The 18,750-nt window shown below is 34.4% G+C and overlaps 4 protein-coding genes and 1 non-coding gene across 8 annotated transcripts; 3 read left to right on the plus strand and 2 right to left on the minus strand.

Moving 5' to 3' along the window:
• The first annotated feature begins 1,131 nt into the window (after nucleotides 1-1,131).
• LOC110418514 (protein TIFY 9-like) lies at nucleotides 1,132-3,293 on the plus strand. Its single transcript, XM_021431260.2, has 6 exons — nucleotides 1,132-1,445; nucleotides 1,531-1,821; nucleotides 1,910-2,018; nucleotides 2,375-2,504; nucleotides 2,800-2,857; nucleotides 2,968-3,293. Exons 2-6 carry the CDS (start codon nucleotides 1,538-1,540, stop codon nucleotides 3,149-3,151), a joined length of 765 nt encoding a protein of 254 aa, XP_021286935.1. The 5' UTR covers nucleotides 1,132-1,445; nucleotides 1,531-1,537; the 3' UTR covers nucleotides 3,152-3,293.
• A 609-nt stretch (nucleotides 3,294-3,902) lies between these two features.
• LOC110417569 (ion channel DMI1-like) lies at nucleotides 3,903-9,709 on the plus strand. Of its 4 annotated transcripts, none has more exons than XR_002445330.2 (12): nucleotides 3,903-4,748; nucleotides 4,939-5,007; nucleotides 5,362-5,991; nucleotides 6,186-6,368; nucleotides 6,577-6,636; nucleotides 6,723-6,926; nucleotides 7,352-7,600; nucleotides 7,864-7,962; nucleotides 8,195-8,389; nucleotides 8,515-8,607; nucleotides 8,851-8,943; nucleotides 9,060-9,200. XR_002445330.2 is itself a non-coding variant. In XM_021429982.2 (12 exons), the coding sequence occupies exons 1-12, from the start codon at nucleotides 4,152-4,154 to the stop codon at nucleotides 9,667-9,669; spliced, it is 2,865 nt and encodes a 954-aa protein (XP_021285657.1). In that variant the 5' UTR covers nucleotides 3,906-4,151; the 3' UTR covers nucleotides 9,670-9,709. The 4 variants fall into 4 exon arrangements, 1 of the variants encoding a protein (XP_021285657.1); XM_021429982.2 differs by lacking the exon at nucleotides 8,851-8,943 and adding an exon at nucleotides 9,451-9,709 and having other exon boundaries at nucleotides 3,906-4,748; nucleotides 9,060-9,326; XR_002445331.2 differs by lacking the exon at nucleotides 8,851-8,943 and having other exon boundaries at nucleotides 8,531-8,607; nucleotides 9,060-9,196.
• A 244-nt stretch (nucleotides 9,710-9,953) lies between these two features.
• Nucleotides 9,954-11,485, minus strand: LOC110417570 (glyoxylase I 4-like). Its single transcript, XM_021429984.2, has 3 exons — nucleotides 11,123-11,485; nucleotides 10,285-10,613; nucleotides 9,954-10,196 (listed from the first exon to the last, which is right to left on the minus strand). The coding sequence occupies exons 1-3, from the start codon at nucleotides 11,308-11,310 to the stop codon at nucleotides 10,108-10,110; spliced, it is 606 nt and encodes a 201-aa protein (XP_021285659.1). The 5' UTR covers nucleotides 11,311-11,485; the 3' UTR covers nucleotides 9,954-10,107.
• A 3,607-nt stretch (nucleotides 11,486-15,092) lies between these two features.
• Nucleotides 15,093-17,218, minus strand: LOC110418395 (Ubiquitin carboxyl-terminal hydrolase family protein). The gene has a single exon (XM_021431113.2). It carries the CDS (start codon nucleotides 17,210-17,212, stop codon nucleotides 16,067-16,069), a length of 1,146 nt encoding a protein of 381 aa, XP_021286788.2. The 5' UTR covers nucleotides 17,213-17,218; the 3' UTR covers nucleotides 15,093-16,066.
• Nucleotides 17,219-18,621: 1,403 nt separating this feature from the next.
• Nucleotides 18,622-18,694, plus strand: TRNAK-UUU (transfer RNA lysine (anticodon UUU)). Its single transcript has one exon. It is a non-coding gene; the product is annotated as a tRNA-Lys (tRNA).
• The last annotated feature ends 56 nt before the right edge of the window (nucleotides 18,695-18,750 follow it).

Consider the following 18,750-nt stretch of genomic DNA (forward strand, 5'->3'; position numbering starts at 1 on the left):
ATACGATGATGAAATCCCGTTGAAGTTTTAAGATGGATATCTATATTTAAGTTTGCAGAATATTCCATATGAGATTTCTTTTATCACCTCTCAACATCTGATTGAATTAGATGAAACACCCTTAACCAAAATGATCAAGAACACTCTTTTCGTTGGACAAGTTGATGATATCAAGGGGAGAGCTTTAGTGGTTTTTCCGGTTTTTCTTTTTATGATCGAACCAACCGAACCAACTGAATGCTGTCTGCAATAATATCCCAACATCTGATTGAATTAGACAAAGCATCCATTATCCTAAAAAATGAATATAAGTCACTTTAGATAAGATTTTATATCCGAGTTACTTTAGCTGTGAAAATTGATGGGGCGTTGCTTTCCCTGGTTGGAGTGAAAAGGATTGGCTTTGACAGGATACTACAAGACATAACACTAGGTAACAATGGCAATACCAAAATGAGTAATAACTCCAACAATACAGAGCATGAAACAGGTTTTAATTAAGATTTTTCCCTTTCTAAAAGGATTCAGTTGAGAGATGTTTGTGTTGTCATTTTAGTATTCAAACTCACAAAACATGCTTTGCAATTCCCAACATAAATTCCTTTGTGTGCAAATTTGTCCTATGGGTATGATTATTTCTTATTAATTATTATTACAAGTTTACAACGTACACAAATTTATGAATTAAATAACTTGGGAGACTTGGTCTTTGGACATGAAAAACACATGATCATCATCCACCTTCCAACATTCTCTCCAATAATTACCTTTTAATTTATGACAAAATCACATTGAACTTGTTTGTAAGTGGTTAATGATAGTTATAATTATCATAATTCATAATTTATTTAAAATAAGTTATATATGATACAAAACGATAAATTTATGTAAACATATGAATACGTTAAAAAGATATTATAAATAAGTTATATTATACATGCGTTAACACGTTAATTAAATGAGTTTAACTTGTTTAAAATATAAAATTTTGTATGAATTTAACTCGTTTAAGATATTTAATTTTATTTAAAAATATCGATACGTTTAAGACATGAAATAAGATAATTTTAAATTTAAATTCGTATAATTTTGTATGGTTATTAAGATGTGTCCAACAATTTGACGAGGTCTACTTGCAAAGCAGGCATAAAGAATGGATTCTAAGATGGTGGGAGACGATGAAACTGTTTTGTCGGCCAAATGATTGCAGCCTATACAGCTGCATGAAAAAGCATTCACTCACTTACATCTACATAAAAAGTTAAATTCCTTTAGAACCCATCGAAAGCCTGCTCCCATCATCATCATCATCATCCCCAATTCCCCATGGCGTTATTTCCAATCTTTCTCTTTATATGAACCCAGCTGAATTCCTTCAGTAATATTCCTTGTTAGTAAGTAGTAAGAGAAGAAGTAGAGAGCTGACTTAAATCACTTCGTTTCAGGTAAACATCATTCTCTACTTAACCTGTTTGTCTTTCATGCAAAGTTTAGTTAAGGTTTATGTGATGTTCCTGGACCCATGAACAGCTGGAAGATGGAAGATATGGCAGCAGCTGATGCTGGATTTGAGCATAAGAAGAAAGGGTGGAAGCAAACAAATGACATGTCTCAGACGACCATTGATTTGTTCAGGAAATATCTTCTGTCAAAACCTCAGAACCACAACGTTGGTAAGACCAACGAGGAAGAATCAGAAGCCTTGAAAAAGAAGCTTCCACCTCGAGCTCTTATCCCTTTATTGCCTCCTAAGTTTGCCTCAGCCAAATTTTCTCGACGCCCCCCTTCTTTTCTGGAACAAGAATTACTTCCAGGAATCAGGTTTGTTCGAAAACTCCTTCATCTATATGCAAATTGTACACAAACCGCAACTGAAAAATGGCTCTACCCCCTGGATTTTGCTGTGTAGGTGCAACGAAATACGAACGAATTCAACTGGTGTCGAGTCCTCAAAAGCACAGCTAACGATTTTCTATGCCGGGGTTATCAATGTGTATGATAATGTTCCAACTGATAAGGTGAGAAAACATGTTCATAATGCTTGCAATCCCATGATTTTTCTTTTACGATTATAATTAAGAACTGTAATCTAAGTAAATCAAGATATTTTAATCGATTTTGGACTCTCAAACGTTTTTTTAACACACGATTTAATTAAGATTAAATATTTTATAATCTTATGCTGTTATGTTACAATAACTTGTTACGAAAAATCTTGTTATATGCAAGACTTTTTCTATAATAATATTATGATGTGTTACCAAATTCAGGAGATGTTTAATATACTGCTTCTGTTCTATGTTGGAAATTTCTTATGGCATAGAAGGTTTAAGCATATGAAATAAATGATAGATATACGTATAATTGTTTGTAGGCCCAAGCCATCATGCTTCTGGCTGGAGAGAGCTCTCTGCCAAAGCCTATTGCAAATGAAAAGCCCAAAACCGACTCAAAAGCACCACTTCATCCACCCAACGTGGAATCTTCTTGCAAGCTACAAGCAGGTATAAACACAATTTGAAAATTAAATTAATCAAATTCTTATTAAAACAATTTTAAAATTCGAAAATGACTGATCTCGATGAATCTCAATCCATGGGTTATTTTATAGATATATTTTGAAAATATTAAGAACATTTAAAAAACATACTATTAATGATAATTTTTTTACTAATTCGATCGTATATTTTAAACACCGATAACCAATCGAATAATTGAATAAAATGTTCACCCTTTAAGGATTATGAAAACATTTCATTTTGGAATGTTAACGAGCTAGTTTTAATCGCCTATTTTCAGGCCTTCCAATTGCAAGAAAAATCTCACTTCAGCATTTTCTTGCAAAACGTCGTCACAGGTATATATTTTTCCGACAAAATTTTTGTCGAAAATATATTTTTTAAAAAATTTCAATAAATAAATAAATAAATAAATTTATCTGAAAAATCTTAGTTTTGGTTTTTGCAGGATAGGAAACAATTCTCCCTATGCACCAACTGCCAACAAAGATGAAGAGAAGCTGGCTATCAGAAAGCTAACATTAGAGAATAAGAATTCCAAAGACAATAATCACAGCATTTCGCTTTCGCCATTACCTTCAAGAATAGGATACTTTCTACCTGTTGCAGCTAACAAGGGTTGCCAGGCTTAGTACTAAGCTTAGTTACTAATATTTATATCTAACATTTTAATATTAATTATGCACTATATATGTAAACTTGAAAGCGCTTCTAAAATTGTACACAATTTTATTTTTTTCTCTATTTACTCAAATTTAGTTTAATTTAAGTGAAAATAATGCACTCAATTTCATACATACATATATATATATATATATATATATGAAATTTTTAAATGGAAGAATATACAATTTCCTATTGAAAATATTTATTTTCTGTGGATTTAATAGTTTATTCATAAAAAAATCATGCCCTCTTAATTATTCTTGGTTTTTTGACCAAAAGTTGACTGCTATGCCTTTACATTTTTCTTTTGTTTATTTGAGCATGCAAAAACGAAGATTCCATGCATAAAGTAATAAAAATTTAATTAATTTAATTTTCCTAACATAATAAAAAAAATTCTCTAGATTTATGCAAAGTGAAAATAAAAATAAAATTAAAAAACATAAAAAATCCTAATTTCAGGGCAAAATTAGGAAGAAGATGCAAAAATATACGGAGAAACCAATTTCTCGGAAAGAAAAAAACATTGACTTTCCAACCTGAGAGACAGTTGCAAATTTAACTTTCACCTGCCCAACTTCCGAACATGTCTGAAATTAACCGAAAACTAAAAGAACTGACCCCTGTCTTAAAAGTAGAGCCGTCCACGTCATCACCCTCCCCCAGTTTTTTACGGCCCGGATCTACCATAACCGACCCTCTAATCATATGCCTTTTAATAATTAATCAAAAAAAGGAAGTACAACACCGGAGAAAAAGACAAGCAGAAGCACAAGCTCCCCACTGATCCAACACCTTTTTGTTTTTCTTTTAACTGAATCTTTTTGCTTTTTTCTTTATTTTCTGTTTGTGATCTCTTCCAATGGATTCAGCGATTTCGATTGATTTAATTTTTGTTTGGGAGGGCTAATTTTATCACTCAAAATTATTGGAGAAATCATAAGGCAAAAGAAAGAGACAAAAACAATGCGAAGCAACGGCGGCTCTGGAGAATCAGCTTCGTCTCAACCGCCACGGAACCCTAGTCCGCAAAAGGCGGAGAGGCCGCCGGTGTTGAAGAAGTTCAAGACTATATCACCTGATGACCCGCGGCCCACCCCGCACTTTCCGGGCCCACTTTTCCCCGCCGTTCGTCGAGTCACCAGTCTTCGGTCGTCGTCCGATCGCCGAGGCTGCGTCGACGCCGATGCGTCCGCGAAGAACAGTAGCGGGAGCAATGTTAGTAATAATCTTAATAACGTCGATGTGAACAACTTATCGGACAGGGATTGGATGTATCCTTCATTTCTCGGGTCCCACGCTGCGAGGAATCGGGTGGTGACGGTTAAGGCGGCGTCCAAGTCGCCGAGTCGAGGAAGTGGGGGGCGATTAGTGGACGGGGTGCAGGGTAAGTTGGTGGATGAGAAGCAGAAGACTGACAGTCCTACCAAGAAGGAGGAAGTGAAAATTGTGGAGAGTCAAGTTTCGACGACTGCGACGACGACTCAATCCAGTTCGGTGAGTTCGTCGAGCGGGAGGAGGGCTCGAGGGGTTAAATTGAAGCGTTATTTCATCTTTTCTTCGGTATGGAAATCTTATTTCTTTTTCTTCTCGTAAGCAAAATCTATATGAAGGTCAAAATAGTAAAATAAACGTAAAACATAACAAATTAATTTTATTAATTTCGTAAGGAAAAAAATGAAATATAGAAATTTAGTTAAATTTATTGGTCTAAGATATTATGATTGTAATTTTTTTTATTCTTTAATTGCAGATTATTTTCAGTTGTATATTTCCTGTAAGTTATGTAATTCACCTGCGAGATAAAGTTGCCAGACTAGAGGTAATATGCATTTATATACTTTGCAGTTAAACTTCTTTCGTCGTTAAATGTTTGTCTCACTTTAATTCTTACGAAAATTAAGATAAAAGAGTTGAAATTTTTATGTATTTTATATAAAAATTTGAAAATTTTGAGAGAATTTGGACTTCTTCATTGGTTGCTTAAATGGCAAGGAACTGGACTAAAATGAATTATTCTTGGCTGAGTTCTCGGTTTCTATTTGTCTGAGGAAGGCAACATTTTTGTAGATAAGAATTTGTGATGTTTTTTCTATAACATTATGCTCTTTGGTTTAGAACATTGATTCTGGTAGTTGTTCATCAAGTTTTGTAATTAGTGTCCATCTGCTTGCAGGAAGAGAATATTAATCTCCGTAGATGGTGTAGTGAAATCAATGTTGTTGGTAACAACAGCAATGAAGTTTTGCAGCCTGAAGATGATAGTTCATTTCATTTTTTTAATAATGCTGACAGTAGAACTGTTGCTTTATATACCGTGGTGATCACACTTGTTATGCCTTTTGTGTTGTACAAATATCTTGATTATCTTCCACAAATAAAGAACATCTCGAAAAGAACAAAGCCTAACAAGGAGGAGGTTCCCTTGAAGAAGAGAATTGCATATATGGTTGATGTTTGTTTCTCTGTATATCCTTATGCAAAGCTGCTTGCGCTGCTTTTTGCAACAGTATTTCTTATTGGATTTGGTGGCTTGGCATTGTATGCGGTCAGTGATGGCAGCCTTGCCGAAGCTTTATGGCTTTCTTGGACTTTCGTGGCTGACTCTGGAAATCATGCTGATAGTGTTGGAACTAGTCCCAGGATAGTTTCTGTCTCTATAAGTTCAGGAGGCATGCTGATATTTGCAATGATGCTTGGGCTTGTCTCAGATGCTATCTCAGAAAAGGTTGATTCACTTCGAAAGGGGAAGAGTGAAGTCATTGAAAAGAATCATATACTAATTCTTGGATGGAGTGACAAATTGGTAATCCTCTCAAGTATCTTTTATTTATTTATTTATTGAAAAACTAATTGCTTATATAGAATTTTCCTAGACAGTCTTGAAGTGATACTGAATCCCTAATTTGGGTCTTTTAAGACAGTAAGTGATAGATGGCTGAAGTCAAGGGTTTCAAGATAGAAAGCCTAGGGTTTAAGAACTGATCTTCTTTATTGTAGGGTTCACTTTTGAAGCAACTAGCGATAGCGAACAAAAGTGTTGGTGGCGGAGTGGTTGTTGTACTTGCAGAAAGAGACAAGGAGGAAATGGAGATGGATATAGCAAAGCTAGAATTTGACTTCATGGGGACATCTGTCATATGCAGGAGTGGGAGTCCTCTGATATCGGCTGATTTAAAGAAGGTAATTTGACATCGTTATCATTTACTTCTTTCATTTTCCAATCTATGTTGAGAGCTTTAAATCGGTTTAAGATTAAATGGATGCCAGATGAACCCTGAAGAACATTCAATGGGTTGTTGCTCTTATTTATGTTTTGATCTTTTCATTTTCCCCCTTGTTTTTGCTCATTATGCAACTGCATTTGGAATGATGTTGTTTTCAATTACAGGTCTCAGTATCAAAAGCGCGTGCCATCATTGTATTGGCATCTGATGAAAATGCAGATCAGGTTGCTCAAAACTTTCAGTTTCATCATGTTTCTCAACTTCTATTATTTCTAGAGAAACATTAATGATTCTGTATTCTTGTTACCAGAGTGATGCACGTGCGTTGAGGGTGGTACTCACTCTAACTGGAATAAGGGAGGGTTTGAGGGGTCATGTTGTGGTGGAGATGAGTGACCTTGATAATGAGCCCCTGGTGAAGCTTGTTGGGGGAGATCTGATAGAAACTGTTGTTGCACATGATGTGATCGGGCGCTTGATGATACAGTGTGCCCTGCAACCTGGCCTTGCACTGGTTATTTGCTTATTTAGATGGCACTTTTAAATTACATAAAGGACTCTTCTTAGTTTATAGAAGAATGTCTATAGTAATTATCCATGAAATTGAGAAAATTTTGTTATTCGGGGATAAAGTCTTATTCACTCGTTCAGGTTTGGCTACATGAATCTTGGTTCGATGAAATGATTAGACTATTTTCCAAGTTATGTGCCTAATTGCTTTCTGAGCACCTCAAGTTGCATTATTTTTGGTCTTTCCCTGTCCTTTTAGCACTTAAGACTGAAGTGGCACTTTATGTGCCTAGTCTTTGTTTTGATTTTTGTAACATTTGTATTGATAGCATATCTTCATAATTCCAAGCAAATACTTATCCTGAGATTTTTTTATCAATTGAAAATAATTTTTTCCCTTTAATTTGATTTTTAGTTTTGTACTGTCAGATATGGGAGGATATATTGGGGTTTGAGAATGATGAGTTTTACATCAAAAGGTGGCCTCAATTGGATGGTATGCAATTTGAAGATGTGCTCATTTCGTTTCCTGATGCAATTCCCTGTGGAGTCAAGGTTGCTGCAGATGGTGGGAAGATAATCCTAAATCCAGATGATAATTATGTACTAAAAGAAGGGGATGAAGTCCTTGTTATAGCTGAGGATGATGACACTTATGCTCCTGCTCCAATTCCAGAGGTAATTTTTCTTTTCTTTTATCTCTGTAGCTGACAGCATTCTTGAAAGCTGAAGCACTAGTAACTTATGAAGTTTTGAAGCTAAAACTTTTACTGATTTTCTAAAACCATGTTCATAATATCATATTCAGTTAATAAAAAGCATACTAATGTATCATTTAATTATAGTAATTGCTTGCGTTTCCTCCTTAATCCTTTCAATTCTTTTACACAAGAGCAGTGGTCCTTCAGGTGTCTTTTCTTGTTTGACATGCTGCATTGCAGGTGCGTAGAGTTGATTTCCCAAAAGTACCTGAACTTCCAAAATATCCAGAGAAGATACTGTTCTGTGGCTGGCGCCGTGATATTGATGATATGATTATGGTAATGCATTTGCTTATTGTTCTGAATTTTATACGTTTTACTTTTCAATAGCCCTTTTGTTAGGATGCATTGGAAGACAATCATGCTTATATATCTACATACAAAGAGAACAAGGGAATAATTCAATACTCATGGAACAGAATAGTGATAAAAAATTAAGAAAATTGAAGTTTATAGATACTCTGTTTCAGTCACATCTTGCTTATATGTGGACCCATGTTTCATTTTTCAGGTTCTGGAGGCATTTCTGGCCCCTGGTTCAGAGCTGTGGATGTTTAATGAGGTTCCAGAAAAAGAGAGAGAGAGGAAACTGATTGATGGTGGACTTGATATTTCTGGATTAGCAAACATAAAACTTGTCCATCATGAGGGAAACGCTGTCATTAGAAGGCATTTAGAAAGCCTTCCTTTGGAGACTTTTGATTCTGTAAGTTGTTGTATCCTCTCGTCTTTTCCAGTTGGCCTATCTCCAGAGTACCTTTAGTTTCTGTTCCCTCACTCCAGCATTCATTGTTGGTTATAAAACAACTGATTACTAACTCTAAAGGACAGATTTTAATTCTTGCAGATGAGTCACTGGAGGACTCTGTAGTTCATTCAGACTCGAGATCTCTTGCCACCCTTCTCCTTATTCGAGACATACAGGTAAGTGCTATGCTGTCTTTCAGCTTATGCAAACAAATTAGGTTACTGAAATCCTTGATTATGATTACTTACTCTTTAGTCTTTCCTGTGGGTGGTTTGATTCTATGCATAGTATAAACTAGTTTTCATATAATATGAGATAGGGTACCCTACTTATTAATAGAGTTCAAGATAAGGTACCTCAAAATTATTGTGTACCTTATCTGTTGACAACCCTATATAATATAAAGCAATATCTTTTAGCTTCTTTGTGGATAGAGAAAAGAGGTCCCCAGGTACCAATTCACTGACAAATGCTGACATGAACAGACCACCAGAACAGGAAAGAACTAAACAGTAAGAAATTAGCAATCAAGGATTTTTTTAACCATCTTTAATAAGTAGTGTTAGACTCATTATTTATTGAAATTCCTGACCCTGACTCATACTGTTGCTTCCTTTGTGGATTGCAGTCGAAACGTCTCCCTTATAAAGATACAAAGCCAACTTCTTTACGGCTCGCTGGGTTCTCTCACAGCTCTTGGATCCTTGAAATGCAGCAAGCTTCTGATAAATCAATAATCATTAGTGAAATTCTGGACTCTAGGACAAGGAACCTGGTTTCAGTCTCCAGAATCAGTGATTATGTGCTTTCAAATGAGCTTGTAAGCATGGCACTGGCAATGGTGGCTGAAGACAAGCAAATAAATCGTGTTCTTGAGGAACTGTTTGCAGAGGAGGTAACTCTTACACCCCATTCTTTTTCCGATGAAGAATGTTTACGCAGATAATCAATACCATTGTCACTTTCAAAATGAGAGCTACACAATCTATTCTAAATTGCTAGCTTCTTTCTTTCTGCAGGGGAATGAGATGTGTATCAAACCGGCAGAATTCTATTTATTTGACCAAGAGGAGCTATGCTTTTATGATATAATGATCAGGGGTCGCCAAAGACAAGAAATCGTCATTGGCTATCGCCTTGCGAATAATGAGCCTGCGATCATCAACCCTCCGAAGAAGTCAGAATCAAGAAAATGGTCTCTTGATGATGTTTTTGTTGTCATCTCATCAGGTTCTTGAACATGACTAGATCTATACTTCCCTCTGCCATAGTTCTGTAGCTACCATCCTCCGCGTTCCTACCACTATTAACTGTAACTAGAGTTGTACTGAGAAGGATTATCTCCGTGAAAGAAGTTAGGTAGAAGCCTTAACCGTAGGCTCTTAACCCGGCGATTATGTTATACGAATTGCACAAGATTGTTGCTAAGAAAATGAGCTGATTTTTGTTCAAAGCTGATGCAGATACAGATGTGAACTCCACTGAATTCACAATTTGTAATTTTTGGTGAAATACAATTCGATACAGAACAAAATCATCACGATTGGATAAAACTCACAACCAGGTTTTTACTCACATTACAATCTTTGTTCCCACATTCTATCCAACAATTTATGCAGAATATAAACATATTTTTTACCAAAATGGCATCAACATCCGATCTCTGTTCAGCGATGTCAAAATGATATGTCCAACATGTCCACCACCAAGTTCTCCATCATCGTGGCAGCTACCCAAGAACAGGGTGTCTCCCTGCTTTGCTTCCCTGTAGTTTTCAATGAATGTTAAAACAGAGCTTTTTTGCAAGCATTTTTGAGAGAATTAATCCAGTGAATGTACAAACAAAAACCCACCATATATTGAAGAAACTGCATGGTTACTGCTAGGATTGGGTAACTTGAGAGGGCAAGAGGAGAGTGGAAGAACGGGAAGGTTCTGACAGTTGCATATCTCAACCATGTAGCCATCTGGGTCGTGGAAGAACAGCTGATCTACTTTAATCCCACCTTCTTCCACCACTGCTGTCACGTACTCGATGTTCATCTCTACCAATTTTTGCATCACCAGGTTCATATCAGAGCATTGGAATGAAATATGGTTGTCTTTTGGGTTGATTTTCTCTTTCTTTGTTGGAACACTCTCTGATTCTAGCAAATGGATGCCAACTCCGTAATTGAACAACCTGAAAAAGAATACCCTTTTTCAGATCATAATTCTACTCAGCATCTGTAGCAGATTTACGCAATTGATTCGCATCTTATAAAGGATTTTGGGTTTAGAACTGGCTTGGAAGTTGCAATCAACATGGCAAATAGTGTCAAGTGCTGTATAAATTACTCATTCAATCTGTTTTAAGGAGAAAAAAAATGAAATCAAAACACCCAATGATTTCTACCAATGAAGGATTAAATGCTGAAACTGGAAAGCATGGTGTGACGAGTGAATGCTTCAAACATGAAGCATAAGCATTAAGAACCCATAGCCCTTATGAGATATGAAGATTTCTTGAAAGTCAGTGAATGATGAAGATGGATGAAATGCTAATTTAAGATCATATACTCTGTTATCTAAGAATTATTAAGTATTATTGAAAAGAAAAAGTGATAAGCACAACAGGTTAACTTGATTATGATCTTAAACAAAGCAAAATCAAGACAAGTTAGAGAAAAAAAGGAGTGGTAGCAGGCATACCAAGCTCCTTCAAACTTGAAAGAAGAGGGGCGTTTGATGAGCACAAACCCCAGAACTTCCTCATAAAACCTCACTGATCTGCTCACAGAATTGCAGACAAAAGAAACATGGTTCAAAGACAACAAAGGCAGTTTTGTTGAGGTTGAAGACAACCATTGCACCTCTTCTATTTCTCCTACATTTCCCATACTCTCTTTCCTCTCTCTCTCTTTCTATCTCTCTTTTCTTTCTCTCTTCTTTTAGTCTCAAACAGCTTCTCAATACTTGACACTGCTTGCAAATTGCAATGCAGCTATGCAAAGTATACTTGCCAAATGAATCCTATGATGAACCCTTTTTATAGACACTGAAAATTCTATAATGAAAAAAAATAGTGTTTAATGTTTTAATCATTTTTTTAGTGAAAGAAGGCAAAGCCAACTGTATGATCATGATATGTGGAAAGGCAGAAGGGGACAACCGATTGTACGACAAGAATAATAATTGAAAAAAGAAAAAATAAACACATGATTTTTCTTTGTTTCTTTTTCCATTTTCTTGGGTTTTTTCTTCCTTGTATAGTCAGATTCTTGGATTTGATCTTATCCACAAAAACTACTTCCTTTCTCTTACAATTCCATATTTGAAGCACATGGTTTGCATTTCCTTCCTTGTATGTCGGTGTCATTGAAGTGGTTGTGCCTAAACCAAAGTGTTCTCACATATTTTTGTCTGCTCCAAACCTTGTTGAAACTCTTCTTCTCACTCTTGGGATCATGAGTTATGTTCTTCAATTGGGTTCTGTTGTTCAAGGGTTAGTCTGTTCATCATCTTAAAGCAAAGTAGGGGTTGCCATGTTAGGTAATTATTACAAGCATTTGATACAAAGGGAGTATTTATTGTCTCCCAACGTGCTTCATTCATTCAATCTTTTAAAGATACTCACAACGAGGATGTTGATCTTTTCTTGCTAGTGAATTCCTCCTCAAATCCCAATTTTCCAATTTCACATGACTTATTTCTAGGATAATTGATGACATTGGGACTTTAATTTGTTAAAAGCCAGATATTGGTCAATGCTTTTGATCTTTTCCTCTTTCCCCAGCTTCAATCAAAATAATTAAAATCATATTTAAATATCATGAAATCATTTTCGAATCTCTTAATTCTCCTAAATTGATATAGATTTAAATTAAAAAAAAAAACCCATATGATTCTTAATTTTAATAAAAAATTAATTATAACATTTTTTGTGGAGATGGTATATGACAGGTGAGCTGAGGTTGTCAATAGTCTGATGCATTTAATCAACTGTTAAGTGATTAACCAGTTTGTCAAGTCATCGATCACGCGAACAAAATTAATTGATTAAAATTAATATTAAGATTAAGGCCTGTGCTATGAAATCATTTTGGATTCTGCTGAATTGTATAAACCAAACCTTTTCCCAGGTTTCAAGTTAAAAATCTGATCATATTTTCCAGATCTTTCAAAATATAAAGATGTGGAAACCTGCGACTGAGACAATGTTTTCCCCCACAAACTACCAAATGGGAAAGGAAGAGGAGTGGGGGACTGGGAGGGCTGTCGTTTCGTAGTTGGCAGTAGGTAGATGGGAAGCACATGGTGGGTACAGTTCTTGGTTTGTACAGCCTTCTTCCATCTGAGACTTGATAAGTCTGATGAGAGATTCTTACGTTTGGCTGTGAAATGATAAGAGAAGGAGAAGGGAAGAGAAGAGAAGCCCATTTCTCTGTTGATAAGAGCTGACTAACAGTTATTCAAGCCACATCTGGTTAGTACCAACCCCGCCTCGTTTGCTTTTTGCTGTAGAATTTCATCATAGATAATAAGATCAACCCATGACTTCCCTGTCCCCCCGTACAGCTCACCAAATCCCTCACAAGATAAGCACTCAAGGCTTAAATAATAATAAAAAATTCTTAAATATATCTATTTATATAATTAAATTTATAATTTTATATTATATTTAAATAAATTAACATATAATTTCAACATAATATACCGATATATAATAATAATAAATAATATAATATTTTGATGTAATATAATTATATTTTTTTTATTTTTTCATTAATATTAAGTCAACAACACATAAATTAAAATAATAAATACAATTTAATTAAATATAAAAAAAGTATAATTTTTTAAAATAATTTAAAAACTTTTTCTAATATTATATATTTTTTTCAACTTTTTTAATGTCATTTTCAGAAGTTAATTATTGTACCCTCCAAGGGCCACTATAGTACAACCAATAAATGCAGTTGGGGCCAAGTTTTGAATTATGATTTTTTGGTTTAATTTTGTGACAAATAATGATGGGGATTTTTTTTATTTTTATTTTGTTGCCTTTATTTCCTTTGCATTGAAGATTTTTTGGCTTCAAGTGGGACCTGCCGGATATGATTTTTTTGTACAGATCAATGCAATTAAAACTGGTGGGCATACTTTTTTTTTTTAATTAAAAAAAAAATCTTAGATAACTAAAGTTAATTTTTAATTTAATTATATTCAAAATATTTAATTCATTAATTAATATATTATTTTTTTATTTAAAGAGTAAGGTACGAATATATTTTTTTTAATTATATAAAATAAAAAATTAAAGCTAATCCAATTAAATGTGATAAAATAACTAGTATTCTAAATTTCTAAGAGTTCTTATCAAAAATCTGAAAACATTTCAATCAACCCTGATCATGTGAAAAGCATGCTTGACCTTTATCAGTGAAATGGAGAAGAAACGAATAAACAAAGAAAGATGCAGTTAGCGTGAGTAGAGCCATGCTGCTGTCGGCCTATTTAAACCCAGTGGGCCTTTGGTAGGGGGCCGGCTCACTGCTTCACCATAACCTCTCGAACCTTGGGAGGCGAAACCATAGACACTCTTAAAAGGCTGTGGTCATAATGAGTATTTTATACTCAGAATATCTTATATTATTTGATTTGAATAAATAGAATTAAAGTATTTTATAATTAGATTTGAATAAAATTTAAATTGAAAGTATTATTGGTCATGATTTTGAATAGTTTAAAATAGTGATCATAAAATATTTATTATTTCAAGTCAATTATAAATCTTAGTTTTATTTATTATTATTTTTGTTTATAGATTACTTATAATAAATGTGATATTAATAAATTTTATTAATTATCCTAAATATGATTTTTTTTACTTTTATATATTATTATGTTAACGGGAAACACAAGTCTAATTGATTGAAATTCAGCTTTTTAAAGGAAAGGCATTAGAATATTACAAGGGAATAGGCAGAGTGGCATGAAGACTGCAGAACAACATCATTACCATTTAGATGCTTCCATTGCTATAAAAAAGACACTTCATATAGCTTCGATTTGTTCATATATTTCGATACTACTTTTTGCTTTCTGATCACAGAACTGTCATCCTTGAGTATTCCTCCGGTCTAGAAACAACTTTTGAACCCAGTGTCAGTGGGCATAACAGTGTTTAAAAAGGAGTTATTCCACCTGATCTGTACTGCTCCCATGTGATGTGAGTAATGACCACTTTTTTGTTTACAATGTGAATTAGTTCAAGACCCAATTATGGTTGTTGGTTCAGTATAAAAATTGTTTGTTTAATGTTCAACTTCCTCATGCTTACAATGTTTTGTATATGCTCTAAGTTTTCTCCTTGAGTTTTGTGATGATGACTCCTTTAGTCCCTTGTAATGACAGATAGATGTCTTTGTAGGCCAAAATCTCACTAAAATGTATTACCACATTTGTAACAATAGCTTTGGAGTTTTTCACCAGGGTCTGCACCCAGTTGAACAATTACCACTTCCATTCCTTCAAGACAACCATGAACTTTTATGCTTTGCATTTGGCATCCCCAAATACCTCAACACAACTATTTTCAATCAAGAATATTTAACATGGGAAAATAACACAAGTATTCCTGGTTTTTGACAACCAAGTATGTGCTAAGCCTTGAAACAGTTCTTATAATATTTCTGAAAATTTCAATGACCAAAGGCTTCAGCACAAAGCCAGTCTGGTTGCTACATCTTTCATTTAAACATGACAAAAAACAATATTCATGTTTGACATTAAATTTCTGGCACTATTAAACAAATTTGTATCTTTACAGTTAGCCATTCCGTAATCTTCGATTGTATGAACTTATGAAGTTCAATGGATTCTTCAAGCTTGAAATTCATTGTATAGGACAAAGGAGAAGCAACCTAAGAAGGAAGTACCGCTATATAATTTCATTAAAACAGGTCTCAGGTATCCAGCACCTCTACAGCCACAAACCAAGGGTTTAAAAAACATCCAGGTTTATCCAAGGGCATTTCCTGAATAGTGAACTTCCAGATTTGTCCAAGGAAGAATTTATTGATCAGTATTTTCCATACAATTTGCAGCAAAACGGTTCCCCTGTCTAATTCTAGTATCCTCAAACAGAACATCTCCATGCAGAATCTGAGTCCATGTTGAGCTAATGCTTTCTGTAGTTTAATGCTTGGCAATTCTAAATCATCAATAACTTCACATCACTTATACAGCATTTCTTCTCAAAGTACGCTCCATTTTTCACATCACTTGCACAATTGCCTTGCTCCTTCCAATCATCTCATCATCTTTCCTGTCACATAACTACTGACATCATCAACTTCGAAAACCAACAGTTCGAGAAATTGACCATCCTTCTAAGACCATGCTCAGTTTATGCTTCCTTCTCTAGCAGTGATGCAATTCTAACACTGGTTGTCAAAGAAAATAAATGCAATCAAAGCTTTCTCTAGCAGAATTCTCTAGCTCTTCATCTCAAGGTCATGCCTCTGATATTTATGTATCTATTATCTGTGTTCTCGATGTCTCATCATTGGAAACATCCTCAAACTCCGAATCAGACAACTCATTCAAATCCTTATTTTCCCCCATACTCTTATCATCTTCTTTCATAACTTGTCATTTATCAGCAGAGGGCATAACCTCTCTTCTCCTCCTAAACCTTAAAACACCACCACTTTTCCAAAACTTATCCACCTTATTCATAAGATGAATGTACCTAAACCGCATACCCATCAATGGATGTTTCTCTACCAAGAAATCTTTCCTATAAGCTTCCCTAAGCACCACAGTCTGTGTCCTAATCTTATTCGAAACATAAAAAATCCCGGGAAAATGTACCAACGCCTTCTTAAATCGATTCCCAAACCCTAAATAATCTCCCAAACAGAACACATTCACTCTTTCCGTCTTTTTTGACGCCAACAGCCATAACAACTCGTGAAGCACTGCCACAGTCCATTTTTCCGCCTGATCACTATTAGGCCCCAAATGAAAGGCGTTCTCATAAGGCGAAATGTAGGGCAAATCTTGCCACGTGTCAACCCAATTCATCACCTTCTTCTCCAAATCAAACCCGTTGGGTAATTTCATCGAAAACCATAACGGCATTCGTTTTTTCACTTCCCTACCTCTATAAAGGGACGCTCTCTTTCCCATTTCCGAAACTGCGAGCTCTTTTCTCCAAGAAATAAGCTCTAAAACAAGGGTTTCTTTACCATCAAGAGGATTTATACTTTCACAAATTTGGAAATATTCAGGATAATCAGAAAGAAGAAAAGTAATGTAATCAGAGGGAAGACCCAGATCAAATTTGAACTTGTCTATGATATGCAACGGCAGCCTACCTGATTTAGCCAGCATTAACAGCTTAGCCAGCGTCTTCACGGCGTCGTTTCGATGAGAGGGAGAAGTGTGAATGGCTAGCTCTTCCTTATGGAGAGTCATGGCTTGAGGGGTGAGCTTGACGTGGAGAGGAAGAGAGGGAGAGGGTTGGAATTGGGAGAAAATGGAAGGGTACTTTTGGAAAACTTTGGAGGTAGAGGTGGGGAGATTGAAGTGAGGTTTGAGAGGGGAGAGAGAGGAAAGGGGGAGGGAATTAGATGGAGACGAGACGATTTGGTTTTTGAGAAGAAGGATTTGTTTGAGGTTTTTCTCTCTCTCAACAGCGTTGTCGAGGTATGGGTCACGAACCCATTTGATCTTGGCGTCGACGAAGGTCCGCACCAGATGCAGCCGGTGAGCGACTCTGGTGCAGAGCGCCATGGTTATCGTTGCAGGCGGGAAATGCTGTTTTTTGTGTTTGAACTTTTAACCGTTTATAATATAGTTCCATAGAAGGACAGAAAAGAAAATTGAATAAAATAATGGGGCAAAAGGTAATTATACCAAGATTATTATTAATTAATAATTGTTTTTTCCATCGATTCAATTATAAATTTTAAACATAAAAAATCGATCAAAATTATTACATAATTCAAATCAAATAATTGATGAAAAGTAAAATCAAAACAAACCAAACCTAATTAACCACATCTAATCTTTTTCATTTATTTAATTAAAATCGATTAATATTCACTCCTACTAGTATTTAATGGTTTTAATTACAACCATTGCGCATTCTTCTTTGTCAAAGGCTGAAATTAAAGATAAAATTGTGTGAAAAAATGGAGAGGAATAAAGGTCATGGTGATGGTATAGCTTTTAAAAGCTCTTTATTGATCACTATTTATTCATTTAATTGTTTATATTAGTTTAATATTTCAATATTGATATTTTTATTTATAATTATAATGACTAATTGAATTTGTTTGTCAAGTTATTTAAACTTTATGATAATGTATAAGACAAGGATTTAGTTTGTGTATACCTAATTAAGCATATTAAATTGTGGTCCTTGGCCTCCAAATTAAAAATCAAATCTCTTATTATAATTTTTTTAAAATTTCAAATTATTATAATTAAATTACATATTATTACCTTTTTGGTCAAATTTTTAATAACTAAATTAAATTGACGATTGACATTATTTTGAGTTATTGTATTTTTTCCCTTTATTTCCTTATTTTTTTTGGTGCACCCCCACTTTTTCTATTTTTTCATTAAGAGAAAAAAAATTTGAAAAATTATTTTAAGCAAGAGAATATGTATTACGGATCTAAATTTTTAATTTAAAAAATATATTTATTAGGTAGAGAAAAGTTCTTACTTAAAACTTGTACTTATAAAAGAAGGATCTACTTTAGTTTGGATCTACCTCAATCTTGAAGGTTTTATAGTGATGAAGAATTAGGTATATTTTGATATTACTTGTCATAAGTTTTGCATTTTTAACCTAAAAATATGCTTATTAAATAAAAAAAAATCTTATTATAAGCTTAAAATTCATCCCATCTCTTTTTCATACGAATTTCATAATATGTACACATACCAATAATCATAATTTTTATTTCTTTCTTGATTATGAGCCATCTTTAGAACCGTTTTTCATTCTTATTACCTTTTTAATTGACCATCCCTTCCCCTCCTTATATCTTTTTTATTGGAGTAACTTTCACTAACACTTTAATTACGAGATCAATATTTTCCTTTCAAATCTAAAATTTTGATAAATTAAAAAACAAATTAACAAAGTAGGTATTTTATAAACTTTATATAACAATCTCACAGTCGAAGCCGTCTTAGCTCAGCCGGTAGAGCGCGTGGCTTTTAACCACGTGGTCGTGGGTTCGATTCCCACAGACGGCGCATTTGGGCTTTTCTTTTATTTTTCCATTTTTCCATTCGTCGATTAACCCGGTAAA

This window comes from Theobroma umbraticum, unplaced genomic scaffold (assembly GCF_002168275.2).
Source record: "Theobroma umbraticum cultivar Fairchild unplaced genomic scaffold, ASM216827v3 scaffold_50.0, whole genome shotgun sequence".
NCBI classification, from domain to species: Eukaryota; Viridiplantae; Streptophyta; class Magnoliopsida; order Malvales; family Malvaceae; genus Theobroma; species Theobroma umbraticum.